Raw genomic sequence first — 13,401 nt, 5'->3', positions numbered from 1 at the left:
ACAATAATGCAGGCTAGATCGTCCTAGGTCCAAATATGGAGTTTATTAGGTGAAACCTATAGATAAGTTAGCAAGATGTGTCGGGTAGTACCATATATGGAGTAACAATCTTCAGCGGGTCATGTCTTTATAAATACTTGGCTGTGTGCTTGTGACATCAGAGACCATCAGACTGATGTCAGCACTAGATGTCTTCTTTGTCACATTGTTGACGTGGTGACATCACTTTGTTGTGACATCATCACCTCATCACATATCAAACCCAGGATATCCGTGACATCACATTGTGACATCACATTCCTTCCTTGTCCCTTGTATGCCCATAGATGGAGATCCCTGATGTACAGTTGTACAAAACAGGATATTTTCAGTAGAACCGCGGATCCAATCAATATGCCCATAAAAGGGGACAAGGACTGAGAGACAGATAGTGACACGCACCACGGACGCATGTCTGGGGTCTCAAAGAACATGGTTGGTTCTACAGACAGGGATCTCCATATATGGGCATAAAAGGGATTGTATGTATGATGTCAGACATCATAGACGTCATAGGACTTTCACATAACGAGTAACAGAGTAAGCATGTCTGGGGTCTCACAGCACACGGTTGGTTCTACAGACTCCAACTTTTGCACACGGATAGCTCAGATTGTTGCCTATGTTCTTAGCTGCTTCCCCTGCCGTTACTGTACTTACACAATGTACAGTTGTATGAAACAGCATTTCTTTGTAGAACCAACCAATAGGTTCCAACCAATATGCCCATATCTCCATATACAGTGCATGGATCTCCATATATGGGTAACTGCCTAACTGAATTCCATCCTGCATGACCTCGCCCTCTTGCTTTTCGCCCCTAGGCGTCTTACTGGTATTAATATATTCTACCATACAGATTGGTTAAAATATCATTTTATTCATTCAAATAAGCCCTCGATTGTAGCTTTAAAATTAATGATCAACCCATGTCAGCGGGTTTTAGAGAACGATTGATGTGACAACATTTCAGAACATCGCATCACAATGTTAACAAGGCACAATATGGACACAATCAAATAACACTGTTTTTTTTTACCTCAATATCGATATTGTGATGATAATATAAACTTTCTTTGACGATATTCAGAACAGTGAAATAAACCACCGCTCATATGTTAACTAAAAACGTATGATCATATGGTGGAGCAATTAACCCATTTAGGCCTAGAATTATTGAATGCTTTAACCAGTGAAAAATAGCAGATATACAAGCTCACAGCTTGAAAATGTGTGCAAATCTTGCAATTCTTTTCAAAGCGAACGTTTGCAACTCAAATATTTGCTTCTGGGTGGTCCCTGGAACAACATATTTTGAGATGCGGGTCCGTGGCCAAATAAATATCATTTTGGGGGTCCTTCACATGAAAAGGTTTGAGAACCACTGACATAGTAGTCTCTCAAGAACAGACTAACTGAGCTCCAGTTATGTGAAAAGGACCTTTTCTTTGACGATGGCTGGCCAGATTGCTGACATAGAAACGTAGGGTTTTCAAAAGAATCTTCAAAAATTCAAAAGACACTTATTGAATCGGGTCAAAATTCAAATTTTCACGATTTTTCAAAAATAGCAGATCTACAAGCTCGCAGCGTGGTACTCGGTGCCGCGCTGTGAGCTTGTAGATCTGCTATTTTTCAATAGTTAAAGCATAAAATAATAATACACTATAATGTGTACCCATTCTAAACGGGTAAAACAAACTGCAGACAAATTCTCAAACCAATGTGCAGATATCAGAGTTGTGCAAGCTTTCCATCATGTGACGTTATAAAAAATAAAATAAAATCTTTTCATTTTTTGCATAAATATGTATGTATAATAACGTCATCATAATGTGAGTGTGAAGTTGGCTCACTCACCATCTGATTGGTCCGGGCAACAGAGGGGGGCTGGGCTCGGGGCGGCGGCACCCTGCTGGGATTGGCTGGAGCGCTGCTGTCAGCTCTGAAAACAGGAAGTCAACATTAGAATCAAGATCAGTGGTTCTCAACCTCTTCAGGTATTTCCCAAAATAATCATATTTTAACTGGGGACCCACCGTAATATTTGACAATTTGGCCAATATTTAATTTAGCATTTTAGAGGTATTAAAAACTCCTTAAATTGTTACTTGAGAAATACGCAGATACCCTCAATACACTTAAACTTTGTTGGTTTGTTTACTGTTTAGAGAGAAAACAATGTTGCACATTAAGCTAATCATCTGGGGGTTCCGACCCACAGGTTGAGAACCACTGATCTAGATCTATACTTTCCTTCCTAGTATTGATGATCTCTCTCTCTATAGTATTGTATATCTTCACATGTCTTGATGAATTGAATACATAGGACCACACTGGAAACAAGCCCTCAGAGCCTTTTGTGTTATCCTTTTAACATTATTGTATTTAACAGCTGTACCTCTGTACTTTTAAAAGTATTCAATCAATCAATCAAAGATGATGACTGATTTAAAATGGACTCTATTTATTTGATTTCATCACAGAGCTGGCCATATAGGCATCAGAATTATCTTACCCACCGAAAATAAATATCCAAATATCCGATAACCCCAATAATTCAGAACATTACTATATCTGTGCTCTGAAGTAGGAACTGTCTCAGATGTGTTGATATATCTATCTATCTCAGTGTTTCTCAACCACTGTGCCTGGGGACCTTTGGTGTGCCCCTGAGAAGGGTCAAGTGTGCCCCTTGAAACTGCTTTAAAGCCAGTATTGTATTTATCATTTTAAGCCGATCTACAAGCACACAACGCCTCGCGGTGCGAGGCGTTGTGTGCTTGTAGATCGGCTGTTTTCACTACTGTTGTGCGACAGCCTTGTATGATGAAGCAGGGCTTTACTTTGCGAAGAAATGTAAACATTTGAAACTTGGAGATACAAGGTTTCTTCCCGACAGTGACAATATTTACACCCCCGTATTATGTTGGTGTGCCCATGGATTCTTGGGACATGAAAAGTGTGCCCATGCAGAAAAAAGGTTGAGAAACACTGATCTGTCTGACCCCGTAATCTGAATCTGTCCTGTGGTTCTGTGAAGGGAATATTATGAGTTAGATTAGAGGCATTCGGAAAATGAACGCGATCTGGATCAATCAAACCGCCATTTAATAGGAGCATCTTACACTGTGAGAGGCAGAACGGGTCTTCCAACATATTTTACTTTGTTTTTTATATCGTCGGAGCAGTGGTGGATAGTATGTTGTTACTGAGTACATTTACTCAACTACTGTACTTAAGTACACTTTTAAGGTATTTTTACTTTACTGGAGTATTTACAAATTTCAATACTTTTACTTCTACTCCACTACATCTCAGAGGTAAATATTGTACAACAATTATTTAAAAACTTTTGTTATTAGTTAGTAGCTTTGTAGATATGGATTATTATTACAAAAATAATAATAAATATAGCTGCAAGCAGCGATAAAGTGGCCAAGGCAGAAAAAGCAGGAAAGCAAAAAGCATCAAGGGAAAGCAAAGAACAAATCAAAGAAAAACTGGAAGCAGTGTTCTTCCGAACAGGTCTCCGACAGGTCAGGTGTTTCTTTTTTTTTCTTTTTTTTTGGCCTAGTGGTGACTATAATAGGCCAAAGTGAAAAGGGTACCACGTGTTCTTGGGCATTTCACGGCAATCGGACGCTGCATGCGGGATTTGAGACATGTTGTTCCAAAAATGTGTTTTGCAAAAATTGTTATAGCTGGTGGTGCTATAACAGGCCAATGTGAGAAGGGTGGCATCTGTTCCTTGGCCTAGTGGGAATGTGTGTGCAAAATCTCACACTGCGTTTGAGACATTTTGTTCAAAAAGGAGCAATCCTGCAAATCTTGGAATTCAATGTTAGCCAATTAGATAGAATATGATATCTGACAAATCCGTCATGATCACATCACTGTAGAGATACTGTGTACTGATTTGTGTGATTTTCTGATAAAATCTGAAGGAGTAATATCGAAGAATGTGTTTTACATACTGTAACACTGATGGCGCTATAAATGGCAGATGTGAAAAATGCAGGGCACAGGTTTTTCCTTGGCCTCTGGGAAGTGTGCATACAAAGTTTTACACTAATCGGTGGTTATAGGTAAAAGCACAAATTGGCCTCTACACAACATGTATGCAAAAGACTGTAGGCCTATATGCAACAGACATAAAAAACTGTGATACTATGCACCTGGACAGTTTGATGATGTACATAGTAAGCCTTGCTGAGCTATGAAGACCATATGAATCGGCCGGGCCATGAATCTATTATAGGGCAGGAGCCTATCTCCTATTTCTGTAGCGTAAGGCAGCACAAGTACACCCCCTGGACATGACGCTAGTATGTCGCAGGCGGGATTCGATCCAACGACCTTCTGCATGAAAGGCATATGCCCTGACCACTACACTAGGCAGCCACATGAGAGTTTGTATTATAATGCTTGTTTCAGGATTTATGATGAAAAATACATTATTTAGTAATGGCGGATATTAAAATACGCATCAAGGGGGGTTGGGGGACATTTTTAGGAAGGCTCCATATCATACATTGTTCAAGGAACCAAACTGTAAAGTCTACCAAATGTCATGGTTCTATGCTTATATAAACCCCAGGCGGGATTCGACCAACAACCTTCTGCATGAAAGGCATATGCCCTGACCACTACACTAGGCAGCCACAGGATCTGTTAAACATGTTTGTTTAAAAAAAAAGTTCTATGTAGGCTGAGTGCCTTGATTTTATTGATTTATTTTTTATATTTTGGAGGCTTGGGGTGAAATCAATCTGAGTTAATGTAATCTGAGTATTTCTGACATTTTCTTTTACTCAGAACAGAAAAAAAACGGCCGTCTGAGAAGGGCTCATTTTAAACATGAAGGTGATCTGGAGTTAGATCAGACGTGTCAACATTTAAAGAGTTTGACATACGCACATGCCATGGGCATCCAGGATGTTAACATCAACTCAACCCGACGTGGGGTTTGAACACTCAACCATCCGTATACCAGGCACAGGCACTGACCACTACACTACGGCAGTCACACATAATGGACCTGTCATTTAAAAAAAAAAAAGGTTTCATGTAATGTACTTGACGCCTTCTTTTGAAATGATATAGCGCCCCCCTTTGGACAATTGGGGTAAGATTGGTTTCAGTGATATTTGGACTAACCCTCTACAGTAGTTCATCATGAAAATTTTACTTTGCATGTATGTTTTAGAGGCAGAAGAATAATTTGCATAAAACCGCAATATTGATTGAATTATTAAAAAAGCATGTTTCAATTTTAAAAAAATCCGATCTGACAGTTCTTTAGATATTGGTCCAAAGTTCATGTAAAAAAAGTTCCGTGCACGTGACGCGAAAGTTCCGGAATAAAAGCGGGTTTAAGCGTTTTACAAACTGCTCAAAATGGCGGAAAATCTAAGGGCGGAGCTTACTTAACAAAGACACAGATGTCTTCCGCTTGAGTCAAGGCACGCGTGTAAGCAAGTTGCATGTCTTCAAACAAAACGAGGCATGACTTATGCCCCTTTAAAATTTGAGTTTTCAAACGCTTCGTATAGTGCCCCCCTTTGGCCAATTAGAGTAAGATTGCTTTCAGTGATATTTGGACTAACCATCTACATATTTGCCAAATGCCATGAACGTGTCACTTTGCATGTATGATTTAGAGGCAGAAGAATAATTTGCATATAACTGCAACATTGAGTGAATTATTAAAAAATAATGTTTCGCTTTAAAGAAAATCCGGCTAACTTCTCAGACCGTATTGGTCCAAAGTTCATGTAAAAAAGGTTTCGCGCACGTTACGCGAAAATCCCAGGAGGAGATACATTTTGACTGTTTTTCATATAATTCAAAATTGTGGGAGAGGTAAAGGTCAGAGGTCAAAAGTCAGAGTGTAAAAGTTGTTCGGCATGAGGAGACGCATAAGTGTATACAGGTTTCATTGCTGTACCTGAAACAGGGCATGAGCTATACCTGTTCAAAGTTGGCATTTTTCAAAGGCTTCCTACAGCGCCACCCTTTGGCCGATTGTTGCGAGCTTCGCATTTTAGCCGTTTGGCATAGTCCTCTGCCATACTGCTGAGTTTCGTAAAAAGCGACTGCACGGTCTAGCCGCTAGAGAAAAAGTGGCGGAATAATAGTGCTGAAGTCCAATATCAATAAGTGGCCATTTGCCACTTCGTGGCCTTGGCCACTAATAATAATAAAGCCCTATATATACTTGAAAACAGAGGATCTACAAGCTTGTAGTGAGCTTGTAGATCCGCTATTTTCAAAGGATTTTCATACATTTTATACATTTGAAAAGTGAATGGGACCTTCTGAATAATGATGAGTATTTTAAATACATTTTGATGGCAATACCTTTGTACTTTTACTTGTACTCGTAACAGACTATTCCTACAATAGGGTATTGATTTGACACATTTACTTTTACGGTACAAAATGTGAGTACTTCTTCCTTTACTGCGTGGGAGTGAAGGAGTGTCTTTATATGGTCACTTCCTGCTGTGTTTTAGGAGGACAGGTGACAGGTGACATTAGGTGACATGTGGTCAGCTGTTCAGTGACTCAGCAGGGGTTTGTGACAGCACTGTGTGAAACAAAACACACTGAAATAAACTGAAAAGAACGGAAGACAAATGTCACAATACAGGGGAACAGTCAGATATTGCGGGTGGGAGGCAGTGGCTCAGGGTTAGTTTAGAGCGGCCACTTGGCAACCGGAAGGTTCCCAATTCGATCTCAGGCTCCCCCAGAGATGGTGTAGAGGAAGTGTGCTTGTGCCCCTAATTGCTCCCGATGAGCAGCTTGGTGCCTTGCATGGTTTCTTCTAATAATATTATTATTTCTGCTGTGCTTCACACTGCCAACCAGGTGAAGGATTGAGGCTTTAACCTTTGCCTTTATACAAAACATCCAAGACTATTAAAGATGGGGTGCCATGATTGAAATGCTTAAAGGGCCTACACCATGCTTTTAAAACTATATTTTTTGTATAAATATATGCTCAAAATTGAGTCTTAGACAGGTTTTAACCCTCAACAAACACTCTGACCATTCTTTTTGTTTGTTCTAGCTCTACTATAATGAGGCTCTCCAGCTGCAATACCAAAACGGCCTCTGTTTGCTCAGGGGCGCATCTAGTGGGGTTTTTCCAGAAAAAAAAAAGAAGTTTTTTGAAAAAAAAGAAGTTTTTTGAAAAAAAAGAAGTTTTTTGAAAAAAAAGAAGTTTTTTGAAAAAAAAGAAGTTTTTTGAAAGTGTTTTGAAAAAAAAAAAGTTTTTTTTGAAAAAAAAGTTTTTTTTGAAAAAAAAGTTTTTTGAAAAAAAAAGTTTTTGAAAAAAAAAGTTTTTGAAAAAAAAAGTTTTTTGAAAAAGATTTTTGAAAAAGTTTTGAAAAAAAAGTTTTTTTGAATTTTTTTTTGAGTTTTTGAAAAAAAAGAATTTTGAAAAAAAAATGTTTTGAAAAAAAAAAATGTTTTGAAAAAAAAAATGTTTTTGAAAAAAAAAGTTTTGAAAAAAAAAATGTTTGAATTTTTTTTTTTAGAAAAACTTTTTTTTTTTTTTTATTTTTTTTTACTCTGAAAAAAAAAACGGGAAAAGCGTCTGACGTCACATGCGTCAACTCTCAGAACAGCACTGTTCTGAGAACCCGTGGAAAGCTTTTCATCTCTGTCTTCCCAAAACCAGAGAAAGACACAATGTACAGAAATAGGACTTTGTGAGGATAGAAGGTGCCAGTGGGACCCCAAAAAAAGGTTTTAAAATAGAAAAAGTGAAAATTCATGGTGTAGGTCCTTTAAAAAAGATAACCGAAAATAGACTGTCTACAAGTGTCTGCGTCATTTTACAGTATTCACACATTTCAATACTTTTATTTTGACCTACATCTCATAGGAAAATATTTTACTTCACTACAATAATATGAAAACTTTAGTTACTTTGTAGATTTTCATTTTATTACAAAACACACTAACCACTTCAGCCCCATATACTATATCTGGTCCCATCCTATTTTACAGTACACTTTAAGACATAATAAGAAATAATAAAGCCATAATACGAAATAATGTGTTGGTAATTAGAGCGAATATATTTTATTAGACAGAAACAAAGACAGAATAGCAGAAAGAGCGAATACATTCTCTGGCACCGGCACCTGCTGCAGAACTGCCGCGGCAGACACTGCCGCACGACCGGCAGTTCGACCAGCAGTCGCACTGCATCGCCGGCGATAGGACCAGCAGTCCCGACCTTAGGACCAGCGGCCGCCGCACAGACCGGCAGGTCCCGTAGCGGTAAACTGCCCGTCCGTGCGGTGGTGGCTGCCGCTGCAGTTACCAGCGATAACGGTCCTACCTACCGTTCCGTGCGGCGGGCGCCGGTCCTACCACCGGCGATGCAGCGCGACTGCCGGTTGTGAGGCGGTACCTGCCGCTGCAGTTCTGCGGCAGGTGCCGGTGCCAGATAATGTATTTGCTCTTTCAGCTATTCTGTCTTTGTTTTTATCTAATAAAATAATATTAGTTCTAATTAACAGCACATTATTTCTTCTTATGGCTTTATTCTGTCTTATTATGTCTTAAAGTGTACTGTAAAATAGTACTGTAAAAGTAGTGTGTGTGAGAGAGTGTGAGTAGGTGTGTGTATGTGAGAGAGAGAGAAAGAGAGAGAGAGAGAGAGACTATGTGTCTGACTCACTCGTATCCCTGTGAGCGTTTCCTGCGGCTCAGCCCCAGCCGCGTCATCAGCTCGTTCCTGCGCAGGAAAACGAACGCACCCAAAGCCAGGAGAGGGAGGATGAGGAAGAAGAAGACCAACAGGAAGTCTCTTAAAGACGTGTCCTTATCTGGAGACACACACACACACACACACACACACACACACACACACACACACACACACACACACACACACACACACACACACACACACACACACACACACACACACACACACACACACACAGGACAGGACAGGACAGAGAAAGTCATGGTGATGGCATTGCATTTTTCTTGTGTTATGTATTAGCTTCACAAGACTCATTCACAGTTCACACGCACGTACACACACACACACACCAGCAGCCATGCATTAAGAGCAGTTAAGAGTTTATTTTGGGAAAAAGAAAAGTGTGTGTGTGTGTGTGTGTGTGTGTGTGTGTGTGTGTGTGTGTGTGTGTGTGTGTGTGTGTGTGTGTGTGTGTGTGTGTGTGTGTGTGTGTGTGTGTGTGTGCGTGTGTGTACCATTATATGTGGGTCCACTGTCCACACTGCCTCCATATCCAGTGACTTCACAAAGGGGCGGAGCCCAGCCGTACTCACAGTGACAGTTCTTATTGTTGTTGCATATCTGAAAGACAAGACAGGTTATATATACCAGTAAGACTCCCTAATCGGGAGATAAGCGACCGTCAGGTCGTATGCAAAAAGCAACCTCATGGTGCCGCTAGAAGTTGGGAATATGAGAAATCAGGGGCGGAGGTTGTGGTTTACCAGCCAAGGAGTGTGTGTACAAAGTTTGGCATGGATAGGGGCAACGGTGTCGGAGATAAGAGTAGGGCCAAAAGTGTGACATGACATGACGGACAGACTGATGGAGGGACTGACAGACAGCCGATGGAGGTTTTGATAGTAACTGCGACCTGACGGTCGCAATAATGGCACTTTTATACGTGCTTGATCACAAAAGTAGAACAACATAAGGAAACGTTGAGAACGACAGATATAGACAGAGAGGTAGACAGACAGACAGACAGACAGACAGACAGCTACCCCGTGTCCGCTGCATTTGTTCTGCACGTCACAGTCGTACTGGAGGACTTCCGCTTCACTTCGACACTCAAAGTTCATGCACACCTGAAGAAGAGAAGAGTGGTATTACTATATTTGTGAGGGCATAGAAATGTTAAGTTGCAATTGAAAATTGTCAAAGGAAGGTGATATATTGCCAAAAAATAGCAGATCTCTCTCTCTCTCTCTTTGACGTGCTATGACTTGAAGAGCGGCAATTGTTGGTGCACGACTCTGACGCACAACTAAATGTTAATATAAAACTCTTAATAGTGCGTTCACGCTGGCAGCTACAAAGCTCAACAGCATTCGTAGCTTTGTAGCTGTGTTGTTTTTGACAGCAAATTTTGATTTAGTTTTAGTCATAGTCTTTTGAATAAAATGTCATTTACTTTTAGTCTAATTTTAGTCGACTGAATATCATAAGATGTTAGGCAAATCTACAGTTGATTTAGTCGACAAAAATGTATTTTGGCAGGCCTTGATGCCATTGTAAAGACTGATTTTACACTTGGTTGTGTGCTGAAAATAGCCGATCTACAAGCGCACAACGCGTCGCGCTGCACGCAACACCTGAGAGCAACCAAACATAAAATTACTTTCTTCTCCACTAGTCCCTCTCTAACCTTTTAGTCTAGTTTTTATTTTGTTGACGAAATTGTCAATATATTTTGTCTTAGTTTTAGTCATCACAGCTTAGTTTTTATTTAGTTTTTATTTAGTTTTCGTCAGTGGAAAAAACACTGTCGACAAACATTTTTCGTCATAGTTTTAGTCGACGAAATCAACACTGCTTTGTAGCCTGCATCTTTGTAGCTGCCAATGTGAACGCTAAGGTTAACTAACTAAAACTAAATGTCTAATCCTCACCCAGACCTCAGCCTGAATCTTTTCACAACTCTAAAAATCATTTTTAACCATAAATCAACCATTTCTCAGGAAAATGGTCCTCACAATGTCTATTTCTCAAATTCTACTATTGTGGGGACACATTTGGCCACACACACACACGCACGCACGCACGCACGCACGCGCACGCGCACGCGCACACACACACACACACACACACACACACACACACACACACACACACACACACACACACACACACACACACACACACACACACACACACACACACACACCAGTATTTTAGGATGAATGCTGGGTTTCTCCTGCGTTCATAATCTTTCTCTAAAAGCCTGTCCACTGTGGTTCAGTAGCAGCTATTTACTTATCACTGTATATGCTGTGTGTGTGTGTGTGTGTGCGTGTGTGCGTGCGTGCGTGCATGCGTGCGTGCGTGCGTAAAGAGAGAGCAAATCTGTGAGAGAGATTGTAAGTGTTCATGTCTCTATTTATGTATGTTTGTAATCTGATTTTTTAAGATATTTTTGGTGTAACCCTGCAGACAAACAATAATTAAAGTGGAACGTCACTAGTGAATCATATCCTATTATGTTGTGAAGAGAACACAGATAATAGTTCACAGCAGAACTATTATGATTCACATGATGCTAAATTTAAGTTCCCTTTTTTATTGTAATGGACTTAATCTTGAGCCACTAATTAGTATACGTTGGTGGTTTCCCAAAGACCTAAGAAGCCTATCCATGGATTGTACCAGACAAACGGTCAAGTAAGATTTACAGTTTTTGGCATTTGTTTTGATCTGGTACACACAAGCATGCACAATTTAAATTAATTTGGAATTCCAGGTTGGCAACCTGACTACCTGAATTGTCCTAACGGAATCAGACCCCACCCGTCTGTTTGGTCGAAACAAAACAAATGCTAAGAAATCTGGTCAAATTCTATTTGATCCAAATCTGGTTTATACTAAATGCATCTCACTAATATCTAACTTAACTACTAATGTTTGCTAACAGATGTATTATTACTAACCTGTTCTTTGAATGCTGATGGCTGGCCTTGTTCTGTCTAACCCACTGACTAACCATCTGCTTTATGCCCGCAGTCTGATGCACAGAAGCCTCTCTCATGTTTCTGCAATCCTTCTCCGAGTAAAGGGTAATTAAGAACATTGACATTTCTGGATTTAAGGTTTGGATATCTTGTTATCAGCCAAAAAAGCAAAACAAGCGAAAACAAGTGGGCGATGAGAGAAGGGTTTCAGGACTTGGGATGAGAGACTACATTAACTCACATGAAAAACGGAGTGGGAGCAGTTGCCAATATCAAAAGTGTGTTGCCCACATACTGTAATTATGTTTGGCAGAATCTGCTCAAAACTGATTCCAAGCCATGCCATCATACTGACATAACATTTCGGATGCCAAATTACTTTACTTCTTTATTAAATGGCAACATGGCAGTCACTGCATGGGAAGGAGTGCATAATGCTGTTTTACACTTGTAGGAGTTTGCCAACAGTGTCCACACACAGTAACGGCTTCTCAAACTAAATCATGTTTTGTTGTTCGACACTGTTGACAGACACTTGTCTTAAAGTATAAAACAGACTTTAGACCACGATCGCACAGAAAGAAGGCAAGCAAACCTCTCCTGCTCCCTACTAACTTGGTGTGTATAGTGTCTATGCTAATGATGGTGAGACTGGACAAGTCCACCTCTGACTTTCACTCTGACTAACATTTTGTTCTTATCGCAGATTAAGACAAACCGTTCATGTTCAGTCCTTGTGTCTTGGACCAACTTATTTAACATCTCTCTTTCTGTTATTTTTGATTGCAATCAAAGCATGCCTTGCAGTACGACGTTTGATACCATGAATACTTTTTTAGTGTTGTTGTCATAAGGAACATGTAAAGTTTTGTTCCCATGACTAAATACTATCATCGAGCTTAACAAATACTAACCTGCAGAGCTCATAGCAGCTCTCCACAAACTAACAAACGAACTAACCTACTAATAAACTAATCTTCTAACACACTAACTGGTTTCATGCAAAATGTCAGGGAGATTTGGTTGTTTGGAGTAGGGTTTCGATCAATCTGCACATAGTGCAGTAACAGAACTTGTGACAGGGGTGGACTGGGCATCTGGCATGCAGTGGCATACCGGAAATTGGTGGACCGACTATAGTGGGCGCCCCCCCCAAAAAAAATATATATTTTTTATTGTTTTAGGATATAGTTACAGTATTTTTGGGCCTGGGCAGCCATTAAGTGGAGAAGGCCAATCCTTCAGTAGCACCTGATGCAAGCCCACACCACGTCGCTGCCTCAACGCGTTGTGGGCTTGTAGATTTTCTTTGTTTGGTTCGTGCCGGTTGTGGTGGGCTGGTCTGGGCCAAGATGCCAGGGCCAAGATGCCAGGGCCGAATTTATGTCCCAGTCCAGCCCTGACTTGTGATGTTTGATTTGAATGAATCTGTGTTTTTCTTTTTTCTCTGTGCTCACTATGTGTGTGTGTGTGTGTGTGTGTGAGTGAGTGTGTATGTCTGTGTTTTACGATGAGCATGCATTAATGTGCATGAGGGCTTATGAGATTGTGGCTATGTTTGCACACTATAATATAATCACATTCCAACGTGCATGTGTGCCTGTCTCCTCAAGATGTGTTAAATATTATGGCATAGCATTGTGG

The 13,401-nt window shown here is 40.2% G+C and overlaps 1 protein-coding gene across 1 annotated transcript in view; it reads right to left on the bottom strand.

Moving 5' to 3' along the window:
* LOC308295976 (disintegrin and metalloproteinase domain-containing protein 9-like) overlaps nucleotides 1-13,401 on the bottom strand; it is a 92,529-nt gene that overhangs the window by 10,138 nt on the left and 68,990 nt on the right. The window contains exons 18-21 of the mRNA XM_080739079.1: nucleotides 9,814-9,897; nucleotides 9,286-9,391; nucleotides 8,741-8,888; nucleotides 1,900-1,984 (exon numbers count right to left, since the gene is read on the bottom strand). Coding sequence (XP_080595205.1) covers nucleotides 1,900-1,984; nucleotides 8,741-8,888; nucleotides 9,286-9,391; nucleotides 9,814-9,897 — 423 coding nt within the window. The remainder of the gene's footprint in view (nucleotides 1-1,899; nucleotides 1,985-8,740; nucleotides 8,889-9,285; nucleotides 9,392-9,813; nucleotides 9,898-13,401) is intronic.

Source organism: Nannobrachium achirus, assembly GCF_963921795.1.
Source record: "Nannobrachium achirus genome assembly, chromosome: 12".
NCBI classification, from domain to species: domain Eukaryota; kingdom Metazoa; phylum Chordata; class Actinopteri; order Myctophiformes; family Myctophidae; genus Nannobrachium; species Nannobrachium achirus.
This window is presented reverse-complemented; position numbering and strand designations above follow the sequence as displayed.